The following is a 21,316-nucleotide window of genomic DNA, read 5'->3' as shown; positions in this document are numbered from 1 at the left end:
TAAATAAGTTATAGATGAATTAAAGAGCTGAATATGAAGAAACAAAATGTAAAAGTTAGAAGAAAATATTGGCAAACATTGATATTACCATCGGTTGAGGAAGGCTTTGTAAGCATAACACAAAACAGAGATATCAAAAAAGGAAATATTGATAGATTTGATGATTTAAAACTTTGGTGGGCATCCTAAAATGTAAAAAGAAGGCAATAGACAGGGTAGAATGCTTGCACTATGTGTCACTGTGCTAATATTCATAGTGTATACAAAGTACTTTATGAGCACTACAGAAAAAAATGAACATTTTGATAAAAAATTGACAAAGACAAATGTAGGGAATTTATATTGTGATATAAATTTATAGTAATAAATTATAAAAAATTATTTATCACTATTTATAATAGTGAGGCAAGGACATTTTCTTTTTCAAGTTTTCTTGTTTTTCAGGAAATCTCCCATTTTCTCTGTCTGTCTGTCTGTCTCTTCCTTTCTCTCTCTTAACATCCCCCCCACTTCTTTTTAAATATTTAATAACTAGGAATTATTGAGGACTTACTGTTTGCTAAGATTTGTAAATATTAATAGATCTCATTTAATCCTTACAGAAATCTTTTCACCCCCAGTTGTATTGAGATATAATTGACAAATAACATTGTATTAGTTTAAGATGTACAACATAATGTTTTGATATATGTGTATATTGCAAAATCATTATTTTACTAAGTTTAGTTAACATGTCAGCTCACATAATCACAACTTTTTTCTTCTGATGGAAACTTTTAAGATCTACTCTCTTAGCAACTTTCAAATACATAATATAGTATTAGTAACTATAGTCATCATGCTGTATATTATATCCAGAACTTATTTGTCTTATAACTGGAAGTTTGTACCTTTTGACCATCTTCACCCAATTCCCCCACACTCTCGCCTCTGCCTCTGGCAGCCACATTCTGTTCTCTGTATCTATGACTTCAGATATTTTTAAGAGTCTACATGTAAGTGAGATCATACAGTATTTGTCTTTCTCTGTCTGACTTATCTCACTTAGTATAATGCCTTCAAGGTCTATCCATGTGGTCACAAATGGCAAGATTTCCTCCTTTTTAATGGATGAATAATATTTCATTTTATGTATATTCCACATTTTCTTTATCCATTCATCATTTGATGGACACTTAGCTTTTTGACCCTTGAACAACATGGGGGTTAGGGGCATCGACCCCCATGCAGTTGAAAAATCCCTGTATAATTTTTGATGCCCCTCAAACTCAATCATCCCTCAGTATTGGCAGGTGATTGGTTCTAGGGCTCCCTGTGGATATAAAAATCCGCAGATGCTCAAGTTACTTATATAAAATAGTATAGAGTCAGCCCTTTGCATCAGTGGATTCCCAACAGTGGATCAAAAACAAGCTCTTAGTTTCATTGATTTTTTTCTGTTGTCCTTTTAGTCTCTATTTTATTTATTTGTGCTCTGATCTTTGTTATTTCCTTCATCTACTAACTTTGGCTTCACTTATTCTTTTTCTATTCTTCATTTCTTGAAGTATAAAGCTAGGTTATTTATTCGAGACCTTTCTTTTTTCTTAATATAGGCATTTATTTCTGTGAACTTCCCTCTTAGAACTCTTATTGCATCCTTTAAGTTTTGGTATGTTGTATTCTCATTTTTATTTGTCTCAAGGTGGTTTTTGATTTGTCCTTTGTTTTGATTTCTTCTTTGACCCTTTGGTTCTTCAGTAGCATGTAGTTTAATCACCACATATTTGAATTTTCCAGTTTCTTCTTGTAGTGGATTTCTGGTTTCATACCAGAAAAGATGCTTGATATAATTTCAATCCACTTAAATTTACGGAGACTTGTTTTGTGCCTAACATATGATCTATCCTAGAGAATTTTGCACACATACTTGAGAAAAATGTGTATTCTGCTGCTTTTGGATGCAATGTTCTATACAGATCTGTTAAGTTCATTTGGTCTAATGTGCAGTTTAAAGTTTAAGTCCAATGTTTACTATTGATTTTCTGTTTGGACGGTTTATCCATTGCTGGTTCTACTGAACCAAAAAACACCAGCCCTGCTGGGTGCCAGAGCCAGGCTTTCAAAGGATGTGCCCTCTGGGGAGCAGCTATAAAAGCTGAGGTAACAGATGTGCACTCATGTTATCTTCATGTAAATACCAGTGACCTGGAACAGAGCAGAAGGGGAGAGCAAAGAAGGGACCTGCCAGCCTTCCTGGTTTCTGGGGAATATTGCAGTTAGGCCCTAGATGTGTGTCATACTAAAAGCCTGACCCTCAGGCTGCAGTCCCCAAGACATGCAAATAGGATCCCTCAGAGAAATATTGGGAGTTGGGTCCCTCTGACAGCTGCCTTTTTGCTGTGCCCTGGGGAATAGCTGGTCAAGAACTATTTATTGTTTGCTACATTCCTGTGGGACGTGCAAATGCAAGCTCTGCTGACCACTAGAACCAAGTGAACAAGGGGTTTGTTCCCTGGGTAACAGCTGCAAAAGCCAGGGCACCAGACATGTGCACAGGCTCCCTCCAGGAAGACACCAGCAACCTGGAGTAGGGCAGACAGAGAGCACAAAAATGGCTTCTGCTGGCGTCCCAGGTGTCTGGAGAGAATTGCAGTCAGACCCTAAACCTTGTTAAATTAAGAGACTGACCCTCAGGCTACAGCTTTTAAGATTTCCAAATAGGCCTCTCAGGAAAAAAAACTGGGTGTGTCAGTCTGCCATCTCTGCACCCAGCCCTGGGAGTACAGACACAGTGAGTCCTCAGGAGTCTGTTAAGAGCTATTTACTGTATCTCATGGATCCTGTGGATCCAAGCCCCAGGTGGTTTTCAGAGCTAGGCTTTTTGAGGGCCCGTCTCTCTGTTGGAAGTCTTAAGATTTGGGGCACTAGATGTTGAGTCTAAACCCTTCCTGAGGAAAATGCTGGGAGTTGTGAGTTCCATCCTGATTGTATGTTGTTGTGCCAGGGGTGGAGTTTATGGTGAGACTGTGTCTTAACCTCTCCTACCCTTTTCAACATGGTGGGGTTTTTTGCTTTTTGTTTTGTCTGTTTTTCCGCATTTGCCTGATGTGTAGGAGGCACTCAGTTTCTGGATTTCTTTCAGAGGGAATTGTGCAACATGTAGCTGAAGATTGGGTGTGTCCCTGGGGGGAGGTGAGTTCAGGGGCCTCCTATGTGCCATTATGAACTGGAACCTCAAGAAATCTTACGAGATATTTACAAATTATAAGACCGTGCTTAAAAACATTAAGTCATTTCCCCAGAAACAGGCAATTAGTAGGAGGTAAAACCAGAATTTGAAGTCAGACAGAATGACCACTAAACATATTCTCCTAATGCTATATTCTATCCACTTTCTCTATGTGGACTGTTTTATGATTCTATTGTTCTCATTGTTCTTGCTGTTCTTACAGAATGACATCTGGTTTTAATTAATAACAGTGGGTATACAAGAAATTTATTAACGTTATGTTTATTTTACATTATTCCATTCTGTTGACTGCATCTGTATTTAGCTTTCTTATCTAATTGCCTTGTCTAACACAGCCCTGTCTGATAGTAATGAAATATAAGCCACGATGTGAGCTACATACATAATTTAAAATATTCTACTAGTCACGTTAGAAACAAGAATCAGGTGAAACTAATTTTAAAAGCCTCTTTTATTTAATCCAGTATATTAAAAAGATTCCCATTTAAAGATACACTCAATATAAAAAGTAAAATATTCTACATTCATATTTTTCATATTATTTTTTAAATTTAATTTTATTATTAGTTTCAGGTGTACAAAATAACATAATGGTTAGACATTTCCATCCCTTACAAAGTGGTAAACCCACCAAGTCTACTACCCCTCTGACACTGTACATAGCTATATATTGTACATAGCTGTACATTGCCTATATTCCCTATGCCTGTACTTTCCATCCTTTGACTGTATATACAGAGGGTGCCAAAAAAATGTATACACATTTTAAGAAAGGAAAAAACTGTATTAAAATTGTAATACTCAATCTATACCAATAACAAAAGATGAATACAAGTCAAATGTGACTTCTGCAATTAATAGAGGTGCTCAAGGTGGTTACCATCAGCATCCAGACACTTCTGATTACAGCAAACTACTGCTTGAGCAGCGTTGACCAAAGTGTCCACTTGTATACATTTTTTGGCACCCTGGGGCACACACACACACACACACACACACACACACACACACACATATATATATATATGAGATCAGATAATTAAGTTCGCAAACTCATCCTAGAACAAGTGCTACATACCTCATTGCTGAATATCACTATGGTCACTTTCGAAGTACTCCCCTTGGGAAGCTATGCACTGACACCAGTGCCTAGTCCAACCTTCAAAACAATTTTGGAACTCTTTATCTGGAATGGCCGTCACAGTTGTCATTATATTACCCTTGATGTCCTAAAATGTCATCAAAATGTCTTCCTGTCTTCCTTTCAATATTTCCTTTCTCTTCGTTCGGGTAAAGAAAGAAGTCATTGGGGGCCAGATCAGGTGAGTAGGGAGAGTGTTCCAATACAGTTCTTTGTTTACTGGCTAAAATCTCCCTCACAGGCAGTGCTGTGTGAGCTGGTGCATTGTCGTGATGCAGGAGCCATGAATTGTTGGTGTAAAGTTCAGGTCATCTAACTTTTTCATGCAGCCTTTTCAGCACTTCCAAATGGTAAACTTGGTTAACTGTCCAGTTGGTACAAATTCATAATGAATAATCCCTCTGATATCAAAAAAAGGTTAGCAACATCGTTGCAACAAGTTCGTGAACTTTAGTTGTCAGAGCTCACGTGTGCGTGTGTGTGTAATTATTGTTTATATTCAATATTATTTTATGTTAGCTTCATGTGTACAGCACAGTGGTTAGGCATTTATGTAATCTATGAAGTGATCCCTCCAAAAAGTTCAGTACCCATCTTATACCCCACATAGTCTTTACAACATTATTTCCACATCCCTGTGACAATTTTGTGACTACCAATTTGTATGTTCTAATCCCTTCACCTTCTCATTCATCCCCCAACCGCCTCCCATTTAGTAACCATCAGTTTTTTCTCTGTATCTATGATTCCATTTCTGTTTTGTTTGCTTGTTTATTCTGTTCTTTAGATTCCGCATATAGGTGAGATCATATGGTATCTGTCTTTCTCAGTCTCACTAATTTCACTAAACATAGTACCCTCTGGGTCCACCCATGTTGTTGCAAATGATAAGATTTCATTCTTTTTAATGCAGAGTAATACTAAATTGTATACAATTGTACCACAATTTCTTTATTCAATTATCTATTGATGGGTACTTTGGTTGTTTACAAATCTTGACTATTGTGCATGGAGCTGCAGTAAACATAGTGGTGCATATATTTTTTTGAATTAGTGTTTTGGATTTCTTTGGATAAATACCCAGGAGTGGAATTGCTAGGTCATAAGGTAGTTCTATTTTTTGAGGTACCTCCATACTGTTTTCCATAGTGGCTGCACCAATTTTCAATCCCACCAACAATGCACAAGGGTTCCCTTTTCTCCACATCCTCACCAGCACTTTTTGTTTGTTCATTTATTGATGATAGACATTCTGACAGGAGTGAGGTTGGTATCTCATTGTGGTTTTTGTTTCCCTGATAATTAGTGAACTTGGGCATCTTTTCATATGTCTATTGGCCATGTATATGTCCTCTTTGGAGAAATGTCTATTCATGCCCCTGCCAATTTTTTAATTGGGTTGCTTGTTTTTCTGGTGTTGAGTTGTATGAGGTTTTTTTTCTTGTATATGTAAATTTTGGATATTAATTCTTTATCAGATGTATCATTGGCAGATAACTTCTCCCATTCAGTAGGATGTCTTTTTATTTTGTTGATGGTTTCCTTTGGTGTGAAAAAACTTTTTACTTTGATGTAGTCCCATTTGTTTATTTTTTTCCTTTGGTTTCCATTGCCCGAGGAGATATATCAGTAAAAATATTACTAAAAGTAATGTCTGAGAGGTTACTTCCTGTATTTTCTTTTAGGAGTTTTATGGTTTCATCTTACATTTAAGTCTTTAATTCATTTTGAGTTTATTCTTGTACATGTATAAGAAGGTGGTCCAATTTCACTCTTTTGCATGTATCTGTCCAGTTTTCCAAGCAGCTTTTGTTAGATAGACTGTCTTTACCCCAATGTAAATTTTTGCTTTCTTTGTCATAGATTAAATGACCACATAGGCATTAATTTATTTCTGGGCTCTCTATTCTGTTCCATTTATCTATGTGTCTGTTTTTACGCCAGTGTCATGCTGTTTTGATTATTTATAGTTTAATTTGATATCAAGTAATGTGATACCTCCAGCTTTGTTCTTATTTCTCAGGATTGCTGTGGCTAATGGGGGTCTTTTATGGCTCCATATAAATTTTAGGATTGTTTGTTCCAGTGTGTGAAAAATGCCATTTTTAAAAAAATAGCTATTATGTTAATCTATAGATTGCTTTTGGTAGTATGGAAAGTTTAACTATATTAATTATTCTTATCCATGAGGATGGTATGTTTCCATTTATTTGTGTCTTCTTTAATTTCTCTCTTCAATGTCTTATACTTTTCTGAGTACAGGTCTTTTACTTCCTTGATTAAATTTATTCCTAAGTATTTTGTTTTTTGATGCAATTGTAAATGGGATTGTTTTCTTATTTTCCCTTTCTAATAGTCTGTTTTTGGTGTCTAAAAATGCCAGTGATTTCTGAATATTAATTCTGTATCCTGTTACTTTACTAAATTCATTTATCAGTTGTAATAGTTTTTTGTGTGGAATCTTTGCGGTTCTCTATACATAGTATATTGTCATCTGCAAATAACGACAATTTACTTCTTCCTTTTCCATTTGGATGCCTTTTATCTCTTTTTTCTCCTCTGATTGTTGTGGCTCTCATTTTTTTCATATTAAATCTTAGGAATATGTGTGTTTTTCACTTATAGCACATCTTAATTTGGACTAACCTCATTTCAAGTGCTCAAATAGACTTATGTGGTTTAACAATTACATATATATATAAATGTTATATAAATAATGTTATATATATGTATAAATGTTATATATATATATATATATATATATATATATATATATATATATATGTATAAATAAATGTTAAGGTGGTATCTTTCTGTTTCTAATTTCCAAATAGTAATGGTCAGGAATGGATCTTAAAACTTATCAAATGCACTTTTGATCTTTAACATGATAATTATATATTTATTGCTTTCTTACTTGTTAATCTCTGTTTCTTTCTTATTTTATTCCTTGTGCTTTTCTTAAGTTTCTAGCTGGTTTTTTTTTGTTGTTGTTGTTTTTGCTTTTAACCATTTCCATAGAGCATATATCCATTATTTGCGATAGTTCCCCTACCCCAACTGTTTTAAATATTCCTTATTTTCTTTTAGTGGAAAGCTTAAGAAAAGTAGTGTAAATTAATGTGGGCACATATCCACTTTATTTTCTATCCCTTGAATTATAAATATTTATTAGAAACAAACTTTCTAAAAACTCTTTCGCTATCATATTAAAATATAACTATTTTATTTGCATTTCTCTTCTGTAGTATCATGAAATTGCATTTGTAGATACAGAAGATGTTGGGGAAGCATCCCACAAAAATAATGGTAAGTAGATTTAAAGTAATGGTAAGGGATTGGTATACATGGATGTTCATTACAGCATCACTTGAAGCAGCAAAGAGCTGGTAGTGACATCAATATTAGTTGATAGGATAAATGATGATTTATGCAATATTAGAGTCAGCTGTTAAAAAGCAACCTCTTTGGCTTCTCTTTCCTTCCATTTTTTGTCTCTGTGCCTGGAGCCTTTCAAAGGTTACCCAGCAGGATCAGGGAAAACTAATCTAGACAACAGCTTCCTCTTATGTCATCCTTCATCATCTTCCAAAAACTTATGAAGATAATCTCTTTCTTGATGACGCATACTTCCAGTTTCCTTCACAGTTACTAATTTCTTGCATTTACTGGATTGCCTGTGTGGCTGTATGAGTGTGTGTTCATCCTGCAGAGGGAGCAGAAGCAAACACATCTAAGAATGTGTAGATAAATGTGGATAAATCCATAATGTGTGTAATGTTTGCTTGCATTTAAACTCCATTTACCAGTGATAGTGAGCTGGATAGATCACATGTGTGATTCTTATGTATGTGAATTGCATTAAAATAACAAGTGCCCATCTATTCATTTTTGGAGGGGAAAGGGGATGTTGACTACAAACTCTTGTGACTGTTTCTCCTGCTTGCAAACGTAGGAACTGCACTTTGGTTCTAAGTAGAAACTCTTTGGTAGTTGAAATACCACAACAAGAGCAAAGTTGTCAATGGACAAAAGTCTCTGCATGTTAGTAGTTTACAGTTTTAATTGCCAAATCCTTCATTATCTAGAGTTGGTGCCAATAAAATGAAATTCTTCTATTTATTTTTTCCTAGACAAACTATACAATATTGTTATTATCAAACCTGAGGCTGTGCTTACTGGAAAAAGTATAGAAATTAAAGAAAAAGTAAGTAATGTTTTGCAATAATAGTTTAAATTAATTATAAAATAAAAACCCCTTAATTGTCAATTTAGAGACAAGCTTATCATGTAGAGTAAAATAGAACATAATGAACTTCTGGTTTAGAACATTTCATTTTTATAAAGGCTAGACCTACTCAAGCAAACTTATTTAAATAATTCTGCCCAACCAGCATGCAGTATAATTGATAAAAACTATAGTTCTCATATTGGATTGTAGCAGACGTTCTTCATGTTGAGTTATTAGCAATGCAAAGTTACTATAATCTCACAACAGCTTGCTTTATTATCTGTATGTTGTCACAAATTTATGGTCCTTTTTAGATATGTTATAGCTTAAGGAAGCATTTACTGTTTTGCTTTAGAGCCAAAATAAATTTTTTTAGAGTAAAATTGCATTGTAATGCAAAGGTCAGCAGACATTTTCTATAAAGGGCCAGGTGGGAACTGTTTTCAGGTTTGTGGGGCATATGATCTCTGTCACAACTGCTTAACTTTGCCATCATATGGAGAAGGCAGCCCCAGACACTATGTAAACAAATGGGCATGGCTATGTTCCAATAAAGTTTATTTCCAAAAATAGGTGGTGGGCCAGAGTTTGACTGTGGGCTATAGTTTACTGAGCCCTGAACAATGACTTTATGTTGAAACAATAAAATTACGTTGAAATTTGAAGGAATGTTTCATGTGCAATTGAGGAGATCACATGGGGAGCGATGTCAGGAAGGGTTGGGTATCTCTTGATGAATTTCCTGTCATGCATTCTTTCTTTAGCTGTAACAGCATTGATTAAACTACATCAAAGTAGATGGTTCATGGTTCATTGTACGTATATTCTCTCTTCCAATTATGATTTGATTTGATTAATGTGACTCTCTAAGTATAGCCCCCTCCCCCTCTCGATTCTGGTGTATATTTGAGAGGAGGGGACACCAGATTGTACCCTAGACCCTCATATTTTGCTTATACTTTATAAAATTTTCAAAAATAATATTGCATACACATTATTTACTTTCCTTATTTTAATATGTTTTAATAGCTACAATAGTGAAGATTTTCAAAATTATATAGTTCTTTAGTTGTGGCAATACTATTAATATCAGTTTAAGTCATTTGAATTTTTTGTTTTAACATACTGAACAACATTTCAAAAATGTGAATTATTCCTCAATACCTCACTTCTATGGAATACAGTAAAAGGCTTCAGAACAAACAGGAAAGAAAAAAAATTTTAAATGTTTTGAAAAAAAGGAAAATGAACACACTGCATTTTTCAACCTACTAAAGGAGAAGTTATCAAGTTTAAATGTTCGTTGGATTTTACTTTCTTTTGTCAGACACTAAGTAACTTCATAGACATGATTTGAGTATTTAGAAATTGTTCAAATTGGAATTTCAGTTAGGAGAGGGGTCACTGAGTTGTAAGTACAGTAAGTACAGCTCTGCTGTATCAACTGAGCGTACGGAACCAGAACAGGGCTCGCTTTCACAACAGAAGTAGAGGTACTTGGTGCTAGGTACTCCCAAACCAAATTGAGCTCAAATTATTGGTATTGTTTAATGTAATTAATGAGTTGCTCAGGACCCAGATTACCCTTATATTTAACTGTTTAGTACCTGATTGCACTTGCATATTTATCTCAAAACTTATCTTTGTTATATTTTATTATACTTGAGTGACATGCAAACCGAATTTGTCATTAAATTAAAATTAAATTTTCTTCAAGACAAAGCATGGCTAAATCTTAATTATTGCTAAAAGAGCAAGATATAATAGATTATGACTTATAGCCTTAACAAAGTAAACCCTTACAAAAAGTTAAAACTATTTTGAAAATAGATGGTTAAGAAGTGCTTGTAAATTTATGTCTTTTTGAATGATTGAGAGAGCTATGATAGCTTTCCTTGGAATTCAAAAGTCTTTTTTCACATTTTGGGACAGTTCAATTATATAATAGAACTATTGTGAGGTCTCTAGTTTGAGCCATGGAAACATAAATAGTAGGAGGCATGAAAGGGCCTTCTTTGTTTATATGTTTTTGAGCCTCTTCAAACCTAGTGCCCTACGGATTGTGCTGAGGTCTTTACATGAAATGCATTGAAATCTGGCTGGTTTGTTAAGCATAGGCACCAAATGTCCTTGACTTGTTTTACATGTGGTCCCACAACACATCTGGATCTGACCTTACTCTCTAATTGAAGATTATCGGTGCAGGATATGCCATAGAAGCAGAGGATAAGAGAATGCTCACTGAAGAGCAAGTAAGGGATTTCTATAGTGGAATAGCATACCAGGTAAGAAAGTTAAAAAACAAAATAGCCACTATATTTTCAGATGTAGTAGATTCCTATAACTTTTACACCCTCGTTATAGAAAAGGAAATGAATAAGTGTGACCAACCAAATAAGCTCCCAGTGTCCCTGTTGGTGTCCACATTGTGGCGATGCCAAAGCTGCGACTCGGGAGCGGTCTCCAGGACAAGCAGTGGCAGCCGAGCAGAAGTAGATGTTCTGATGTGTTCTTTTGAAGAGAAGACCACTTTATGTTATGTCCTCTAAGATTCCCGGGAATAGCCAGGCCTTTCTTAATCGAGTTTTATACCAGGCTGAAGGCTCTTTGTCATACACTTCACAGGAAAGCTTTAATTCTTTCTGTACCCAGAGGCCTTTCTCTCAAGCTATTTTTTTAAATTCTCTCATGCCTGGGGGAATAGGATAAAGGCAGTGCTGTACGCTGGCTTGGGGTCAAGAGACATAGCTCCTACAGATGCACTGTCCAATAGGGTAGCCATTAGATACATGTGGCCATTTGAATTTAAATTCATTGAAATTAAATAAAAATTCAATGTCTCAGTTGCATTAGCCGCATTTCAAGTGCTCAGCAGCTGCTTATGGCCACATATGTTGGATAGCACAGAACATGTTTGTCATTACACAAAGTGCTGTTGCACCACACAAACCATCTCTTTTGGCCATTAGGAAGGGGTTGGATCAACTGTACCAAGACCTCTCGGGAGCTTTTGAGAAAATCCAATTCCTGGGCTCTTCCCTAAACCTACTGAATCATAAACTCTGGAATTGGACTCCAGAAACCTGTTTTAATAAGCAATTCCAAATGATTTAGACACATCCTAAAGTTTGAGAATAGTTATTAGACCATCTTTAAGATCAATCCCTGCTATCGTGTTTCCCCGAAAATAAGACCTAGCCAGACCATCAGCTCTAGTGCGTCTTTTGGAGCAAAAATTAATATAAGACCCAGTCTTATTTTACTATAATATAAGACCCGGTCTTTAATATACTGTAAGACCGGGTCTTATATTAATTTTTGCTCCAAAAGACGCATTAGAGGTGATGGTCTGGCAAGGTCTTATTTTTGGGAAAACAATGATGTGTTTGTTAATAGGAGCTTTATTTATAAGGATACCATTCCCTTGCCCATTGATCATGAAAGGGAAGATGCCACCTGACTTGGGTAGTGGCCGCCATGTTAGTCTATCCATTTCAGGAGCCTGAACAGTTTATCATTTTATTTTGTAGCCTGACTTTGAAGATTTTGTTTCTTTAATGACAAGTGGCCTAAGCTATGTTCTAATTACATCTGAAAGAGATGAACAAGAGCCTTCCTGGGAAGGAACTGTACCTAATCCTGAGACCGAATCTAAAGAACTATCTGAGGACCAACATGAGATGGCCACACCTACAGTGAAGAAGAGGCAGGACAGGTAGCTTGAGACCAGGAATTTATCATTTATAATGTCTTAGTAGGTAATGAAGTGTAATGTCCAAATATCTCAAAATGTAAAGACAAATGTTTTTATGTTGAAGCCACAATTATTTCTTCTAGTCAATCTAAAATACTGTATATTCAGCAAAGCTGGTGTTGTCCTGATGTTTCCATCAAGAGGATTAGCAAGGGAAGCATTTTCCAGTTGTCTTCCTACAGCTGGGCACACCAGTCTGGCCTCAATGGCTGGGGCTCCAGGGGTAGATTGGGATCATGCCTAATCCCTCCCAACCCTGTCTCCTTTCCCATCTCTCCACATTCCACATTCCTTCCCCGTGTCCTACCGACATCAAGTGTACTCTGCCCTTTCACTTAAGGCAGTTAGTGGTTATACATTGCTAGGAATTAAGTAGTTGTATGATTTTATTAATGAATTTTTAAATATTTGAAAAGCAACATAAGTAATTTAGAGAATGTCGGTTTTATGCACTGCTATTTGTGCCTTTTATTCCTCTGAGGACTCAGAAAATCCAGAATTTAACACAAAGGTTTTCTGAGCTGTGCCTGAAAGAAAAGTGGGTGAACAGCAACACAGTGAGAGTGGCTGAGTCTTGAGGCTTCGTGATGTGTGTCTACTCATGCTGGGAAGCCCATCTCCATTGCATTTTTTGGCTGGGACTCTCCAGAACTTTCCTTGTTGTTTTATTAATTGCATGAATTGCATGGCTTTTCTTAAGTAGCTACATTTGCTGGTTCCTAGCAATGTCATGCTTTTCAGGTAGCAAGGAGACCCTAATATCATTTATTCCAAATTTTAAGTGGGATAAAGGGACTCATAAAATAAGTCATCTGCTGCCAGAGGCTTTGTAAACAGTTGTACTTACTTTCAGAGGTTTAAGGGAAAATGATAATTAGTGGTCAGAGGGGAGGTTTGGGTGGGCAGAATTTGGCTCAAAAAGATACCAGATTTCATACCAGAATTTTTGAGCCATTAAAAAAAGTGTTCTGTGAAACACTCATTAATGCAAGTGACATAAAGAAGTCAGTATTGCCTTGGTGCTATTGTTCAGTTAAGTCTCCATTATATCCAACTTTGAGAAGTTGTTGTCTCCAGTTGTTCAATACCCTCGTAATAGGAGGAACAATTTTAGGCAACTGGCAGGGTGGGTGTGGGGTGAGAGGTGTTACTCTTGTTTGGGCAAAGTCTTCAGCATTTTCTTTCTAAACTCAGAGATTCCCTTAGCCTTTGGCCGGTGTTTATCGTGAGCACTGGTCACAGCAGGCAGCACAGAGTGGTGGGGAGCCTGTGTCTGGGAATCAGTTTGCACAGCACTGGTTCTGAAGGCGGGGATTAACGGTGCTGCGCATGTCCGCCTGCCATCTTTTAAGTAGATCCTGAACCTAAAGGATCAAGGACAAAAACTCTCATGAATAATTTACACATTTGTTCACTTTTATTCTTTACTACCGCCCTTCCCCCACCTCAGAGCCTCCTCAGCTTCTTCTCTTGGTGGTGGGGAATGGGCAGAAGGCAAGTTAAAAAGCAGAGCAATTATGTTCCCCAAACTGTTTTTCATATCCCCATGGCAATATTGTGCCTACCAATTTGTGCTTTCTAATCCCCTCACCTGCTCCCTCATCCCCTGAAACTGAAGCTGGATAATATTGAATGTCAACTAAAATTTAATATATATATATATATATATATATATATATATATATATATATATGTATATATATGTATATATACATATATATGGTCACAGGATGTGGAGTACAGCACAGGGAATAGTCAATGGAATTGTGACAGCTATATATGATGTCAGAGGGGTAGTAGTTTGGGGGAGGGTGTTATCACTTTGTGAGGGGTGTAAATGTCTAACTATTATATTGTTTTGTATACCTGAAACTAATTAAAAAAAAACAACGTTAAATAAAACAATGAAATGCAAAACAAACAAACAAAAAACTCAAACAAAACAAAACAAAACAAAACAAAAAATCAGAGCAATTAGACTGGGAGTGATGGCTGGCTCCTTCTATGAACATGAGCTACTCACAGGGCAGCACAGTCCCAAGTCTTTGTCAGGTTGGTTATCCTGGCAGAGAAAGACAACTTACAGTTTGTAAACCTACATGGCATAGGAAAACTTCCTTCATGCCCACAATGGCCCACTTGATCCAATGGCTGGCTGGGTACGAGTGAGAGAGAACCAGGAAAACAGGACACAGGCACCCATGTTTTTCGCCTAGATGCCAAATTCATTCATGATGGCTTTTTATCACATTACTTATATTAATCTGTTTATATGCCTGTCTCCTTGATCAGCCTGTCTGTGTACTAAGAACTCAAAGGACAATGTTGTCCATCTTTGTTTTCTAGTCATTCTACAGAAGAGGAAGATATGGTTCCTTAGCGACATTCATAAAAGTAGTTTTGTTACTAGAAAGCAGGCCCTCCTTGATGCAGTGTCCAGGTTCTTAGCATCTCAAGCAAATAATTGAATAAGACACAGAAATAAAGTGGTGAAAGAACAGTTTATTAGAAGAAAAAGTACACTCCAAAGAGATAGGACTGGGCCTGAGCAGAAGGCAGTGGCTCAAGGGCGTCAGTATTAGAAGACAAAATACACTCCAAAGGTATAGGAACGAGCCTGAGCAAAGGCATGGCTCAAAAGATGCTGGCTGGCGAGGACTTGGTGGTTTTTCATTTTTTTCTTTTCTAGGATGGGCTCTTCCTCTCCGGGACCACTTGATTGACACCTGTGACTGACAAGAGGCTATTACCTCATCTTTTTAGACTGTGCATGTTCCTTCCCAGAATTCAGTCTGTTATAATGATATTAATGAACTTTGGGCATATGTATGATATTCTAATGATGGTATAATGAGGTCCAGAAGAAATGAAAGTCTTTGTGGACTTTACGGTGCAGGTGCAAGTGACAGGTCTAATCTAGTTGGGTATTTTGTACCTATTTGTTTCCTCATAGGGGTAGATAATTATAATGAAAAGGGGAAGTTTTGGACGGGGAGGGGAGGTCTTTTGGGCAGTCATATTCTGCGGGTTGTATTGGACATGCAGGAATGCAGATACCCAATGCCTGTCTCTAACTGCCTGCCTTGGTTTCCCCTGAGAGACATGATCCCCATAAAATCTCTATGGGAATTTGAGGGACAGGAGGGTTGGGCAGGGCTGTAGAGCTGTCCCTACCTATTGACCCATCTGATCTTTGATGAGAGGAAGGGGTCTTGAGATCCTCCTGGAAGACTGTACTGGCTTCTTTGGTTTTGACTGGCAATCTTGCTGGGGTATCATCTGTATCCCCAAGGCCCCTGAACGAGGAAAAATAGATTTTAATTAATAAATTTCTTAAAGGGCAGAACTCAAAGCAATTCATGCGGGGTGGCTATGTGATGGAAAATCCGTGAGCTCTTATGGAGCCTGTGGCCATTCAACTGGTCACTCAGGTGGCATCAGTTCTCCAGGAGCTGGGCCCAGAACAGGTTGGAGAGAACATTAGGCTTCAATGACTACAATCAACAAGTATAAATCACAAGTTCCAGGGTAATTATCTAAAGCAGGAAGTAAAAACACTTCTTATGATTCAGGCTAAAAACAATCTGTTGCCTAAGATTAAGAAACTGGTTAGCAAAATAATTAAAGAGCAGGGAGGTAGGAGCTAAGAAACTGGGGGAAAAGAAACTTAAGGAAAAGGCAACTTAAAATCCCTACAGGAAAGAAAACTTAAAGTTTTTCACTGGGAGGGGCTACTTGTTTGGCCCGTATCAGTTTCTGGCAGTCTTCATTCATTCATTCAGCCTTCATTCATTCATTCATTCATTCATTCTGTTATGCATCTTTTCATTCATCTAATATTTATTAAAGTCCTACTATGTGCCAAGTCCTGGGGATACAAAGATTGGGGGGGGGGAAATTAGATGATCTCTAACGTCCCGTTCAGCTTTAAATCTTTATGACTGAGTGAAGATAACAATTCCTACCTCCTATAATATATTGTGTTTCTCTCTCCATAGAAAATGTCTGTTCTATTTTTGGTATTTATTTATTTTTAATTTTTATTAAATTTATTGGACATTGATTAGTAAAATTATGTAGGTTTCAATCTATATATCACATTGTGTGTTCACCACCTAGAGTCAATTCTCCTCCAATCACCATATATTTGATCCCTTTTACCCTGTTCTACCACCCCCCTGCCCCCCTTACCCTCGGTAACAACTAAACTGTTGTTTGTGTCTATGAGTTTTTGGTTGTTTGTTTGTCTTATTTGTTGCTTTCAGTTTTATATCCCACATATGAGTGAAGTCGTATGGTTCTCAACTTTTTCTGTCTGACTGATTTCGCCTAGCGTCATAATCTCAAGATCTATACATGTTGTTGCAAATGGCAGTATTTCATCTTTTCTTATGACCGAGTAATATTCCACTGTATATATGTACCACATCATCTTTATCCAGTCATCTATCAAAGTACACTTCAGTTGTTTCTATGTCTTGGCTACTGTGAGTAATCTTCAATGAACATAGGGGTACATATATCTTTATGGATAAATGTTTTCAGACTTTTGGGGTAGATACCCAGAAGAGGTATTGCTGGGTCATATGGTAATTCTATTCTTAATTTTTTGAGGCACCTCCATACTGTTTGCCATAGTGGTTCTATCAATCTCTCCAACATTTATTATTGCTTGTCTTACTGATAATAGCCATTCTAACAGGTGTGAAGTGGTATCTCGTTGTGGTTTTGCATTTCCCTAAGAGCTAGTGAAATCAAGCATTTTTTTACATATCTGTTGGCTGTGTGTTTGTCTTCTTGGGAGAAGTGTCTGTTCGGGTCCTCTGCCCATTTTTTAAATTGGATTGCACTTTTTTTGTTTTGTTGTTGAGTTGTATGAGTTCTTTATATATTTTAGATATTTGCCCCTTATCAGAGGTATTGTTTGCAAATATCTTCTCCCATTTGGTTGGCTGCCTCTTCGTTTCATTGATAGTTTCTTTTGCTGTACACAAGCTTTTTAGTTTGATATAGTCCTATTCATTTATCTTTGCTTTTACTTCCCTTGCCTTTGAGGTCAAATTAATAAAATCCTCTATGAACCCAAGGTCCATAAGTTTAGTACCTATGCTTGCTTCTATGCAATTTATTGTTTCAGGTCTTATATTTAGGTGTCTGGTCCATTTTGAGTTAATTTTGGTGTATGGTGACAGATAGCAGTCTAGTTTCATTCTTTTGCACAGGGCTTTCCAGTTTTCCCAGCACCATTTATTAAAGAGGCTTTCTTTTCTCCATGGTATGTTTTTGGCTCCTTTGTCAAAAATTATCTGCCTAAATACATGTGGATTTATTTCTGGGTTCTCAATTTTGTTCCATTGGTCTGTGTGTTTTTCTGCCAATAACATGCTGTTTTGATTGTTGTTGCTTTGTGGTATAATTTGAAGTCGGGAGTGTGATACTTCTGGTCTTGTTCTTTTTTCTCAGGATTGCTTTGGCTATTCAGGATCTTCTGTGATTCCATACAAATATGATGATTTTTTTTGGTTCTATTTCTTTAAAATAATGTCATTGGGATTTTCTTGGGGATTGCATTAAATCTATATTTTGCTTTGGGTAATAATATGTCCATTTTAACTGTGTTGATTCTTCCACTCTGTGAACATGGAATATCTTTCCATTTCTTTGTGTCTTCTTCAACTTCTTTTAAGAACATCTTGTAGTTTTCAGTGTATAAGTCCTGCATTAAGTTTATTCCTCGGTATTTTGTTCTTTTTGTTGCAATTAGAAAAAGAATTGTTTTTTTTGTTTGTTTGTTTCTTTTTCTGAAATTTTATTGTTAGTATGTAGGAATGCAGTGGATTTTTGTACATCGATTTTGTATCCTGCAGCTTTACTGTATAGTTTTTTAATGGAGACTTTAGGGTTTTCTGTATAAAGAATCATGTCATCTGCAAAAAGGGATGTCTTTTATTTCTTTCTCTTGTCTGATTACTCCAGCTATGGTAGGACTTTCAATACTATATTGAATAACAGTGGGGCGAGGGGGCATCCCTGTGTTTTTCCTGATCATAGAGGAAAAGCTTTCATCTTTTCACCATTAAGCATTATATTAACTGAGGGTTTGTTGTATATAGCCTTTATTATGTTCAAGTACTTTCCTTCTGTACCCATTTTATTAGGTGTTTTAATCATAAATGGATATTGCATATTGTCAGATGCTTTTACTGCATCTATTGATATATGATTTTTATCTTTTATTTTATTGATCATATTGATCAATTTGCATTACGTTGAGTCATTCTTGTGCCCCTGTAATGAATGCTACTGGATTGTGATATATAACCTTTTTAATATATTGTGTTCTATTTGCTAGTATTTTGTTTTTGCATCTGTAGTCATCATAGATATTGGTCTGTAGTTTTCTTTTTTTGTGTTATCCTTACCAGGTTTTGGTATGAGAGTCATGTTGGCCTCATAAAATGAGTTAGGAAGTATTGCCTCTTCTTCAGTTTTTGGAAGAGTTTGAGGAGGACAGGTATTAAATCCTCTTTGGATGTTTAATACAATTCACTCGTGAAGCCATCTGGTCCTGGATTTTTGCTTTTGGAGAGGTTTTAGATGATTGTTTCAGTTTCTTTACTGTTGATCGGTCTATTTAGATTTTCCAGTTCTTTGTGATTCAGTCTAGGAAGGTTATGTATTTCTAAAAACTTGTACATTTCTTCTAGGTTATTAAATTTGGTGATATATAGTCCTTTATAGTATTCTTTGCATTTCTTTGGTATCCATCATAACTTCTCCTCTTTCTGATTTTGTTTGTGTCTTTCTCTTTTTTTCCTTAGTGAGTCTAGCCAGGCGTTTGTCAATTTTATAAATCTTTTCAAAGAATGAACTCTTTGTTGCAGTAATTTTTTTCTTGTCTACTTCCTTTAATTCTGGTCTAATTTTTATTATTTCCTTCTTTCTGTTGACTTTGGGTTCCATTTGTTCTTTTTCTAGTTTTTTAAGATGTAATGTTAGGTTGTGTATTTGTGATTTTTTTAAAAAACATTTTTATTAAAATATAGCTAACATACAATATTGTATTAGTTTCAGGTGTACATGATAGTTACTCAATAGTACCCACTGGGCACTATACATAGTTATTACCATATTGTTGATTATATTCCTTGTGCTTTATGTTACATCCCCATGACTATTTTGTAACTACCAATTTGTACTGCTTAATCCCTTCCCCTTTTTCACCCAACCCCAAACCCCTCCATCAAAATGTTTCCTGTTTCTATGAGTTTGTTTCTGTTTTGTTTATTTATTTTGTTCTTTAGATTCCACTTATAAGTGAAATCACATGACTTTTGTCTTTTGCTGTCTGACTTACTACACCCAGTACAATACCCTCTACATCCATCCAAGTTGTTGCAGATGGAAAGGTTTCATTCTTTCTTATGGCTAAGTAATAGTCCATTATTACTTGGCTAAGTAATAGTCCATTATTACTTGGCTAAGTAATAGTCCATATGTACTACCTCTTCTTTACCCATTGAGGGACACCCAGTTTGCCTTCATATTTGGATATTGTAAATACTGCAATGAACATATGGATGAGCACATCCCCTTGAATTGTCGTTTTTGGGTTTCTTCATATAAATACCCAAAAGTGGGATTACTGGGTCCTTCTTTGTCCATTGTTATAGTCTTTGTTTTTAAGTCTATTTTTTCTGGTATAACTATTGCTACTCCAGATTTTTTTGTTGTTGTTTTTGTTTGTTTGTTTCCATTTTCATGAAATAGCTTTTTCCATCATTTTACTTTCAGTCTGTGTGTCTTTCAATCTGAAAGTCTCTTGTAGATAGCATATGTAAGGGTTTTGTTTTCTTATCCATTCAGCCCTGCTACCTTTTGATTGGAGCATTTAATCCATTTACATTGAAAGTAATTGTTGATAGATATGTAGTTATATACATATATAAGCATATTATTGATATGTAATCAACCATATTATTGAATATATATATATATATATATATATATATATATATATATATATATACCTTAAAGAAGTCCCTCTAAGATTCCTTGTAATACTGGTTTCATGGTGATGAATTCCTTTAGCTTGTCTGGGAAGCTCTTTATCTGTCCTTTGATTCTAAGTGTGATAGCTTTGCTCCGTAGAGTAATCTTGGTTGTAGGTCCTTGGTTTTCATCACTTTGAATATTTCATGCCAATCCCTTCTGGCCTGCTTTTCTCTTTCTGCTTTTAGGAGTCTCTCTTTGTCTTTAACCTTTGGCATTTTGATTATGATGTTTCTTGGTGTGGGCCTGTTTGGGTTCATCTTATTTGGGACTGTCTGCGTTTCCTGGGCTTGTGTGTCTATTTGCTTTGCCAGGTTAGGGAAGTTTTCTGTCATTATTTCTTCAAAGAGGTTTTCAATTCATTGCTCTCGCTCTCCTCCTTCTGGTACCCCTATGATGTGAATGTTGGTACACTTGACGTTGTCCCAGAGGCCCCTTAAACTGTCCTCATTTTTTTGGATCCCTTTTTTCTTTTTACTGTTCTGATTGGATGTTTTCTGCTACCTTGACTTCCAAATCACTGATTTGATCATCTGTTTCATCTAGACTGCTGGTGATTTCTTCTAGTGCATTCTTCATTTCAGTTATTGTGTTATTCATTTCTGACTGGGTTTTTTTATGGTTTCTATGTCTTTTTTATGCTTGCTATCTCTCTGTTGAAATTCTCACTAAGTTCCTTTAGCATCCTTATAACCGTTGTTTTGAACTCTGTATTTGGTAAATTGCTTGCCTCCATTTTGTTTAGCTCTTTTTCAGGAGTTTTCTCCTATTCTTTCATTTGGGACATATTTCTTTGTTTCTTCATTTTGGCTGCCTCTCTGTTTTTGTTTCTATGTATTAGGTAGGGCTGCTATGTTGCCCAGGCTTGTCGGGTGGCCTTGCATAGTAGGAATCTGGTGGGGTCCA

At 36.1% G+C, this 21,316-nt stretch overlaps 1 protein-coding gene across 1 annotated transcript in view; it reads left to right on the top strand.

Annotated features, from left to right (window-relative positions):
- NME8 (NME/NM23 family member 8) overlaps positions 1–21,316 on the top strand; it is a 46,288-nt gene that overhangs the window by 12,557 nt on the left and 12,415 nt on the right. The window contains exons 8-11 of the mRNA XM_019710257.2: positions 7,622–7,682; positions 8,507–8,580; positions 10,797–10,889; positions 12,135–12,319. Of these exons, the coding sequence (XP_019565816.2) occupies positions 7,622–7,682; positions 8,507–8,580; positions 10,797–10,889; positions 12,135–12,319 (413 nt within the window). The remainder of the gene's footprint in view (positions 1–7,621; positions 7,683–8,506; positions 8,581–10,796; positions 10,890–12,134; positions 12,320–21,316) is intronic.

This window comes from Rhinolophus sinicus, linkage group LG09 (assembly GCF_036562045.2).
Source record: "Rhinolophus sinicus isolate RSC01 linkage group LG09, ASM3656204v1, whole genome shotgun sequence".
Taxonomy (NCBI): Eukaryota; Metazoa; Chordata; class Mammalia; order Chiroptera; family Rhinolophidae; genus Rhinolophus; species Rhinolophus sinicus.
The sequence above is the reverse complement of the archived record's forward strand: the minus strand, read 5'-3'. Positions and strand labels throughout refer to the sequence as shown.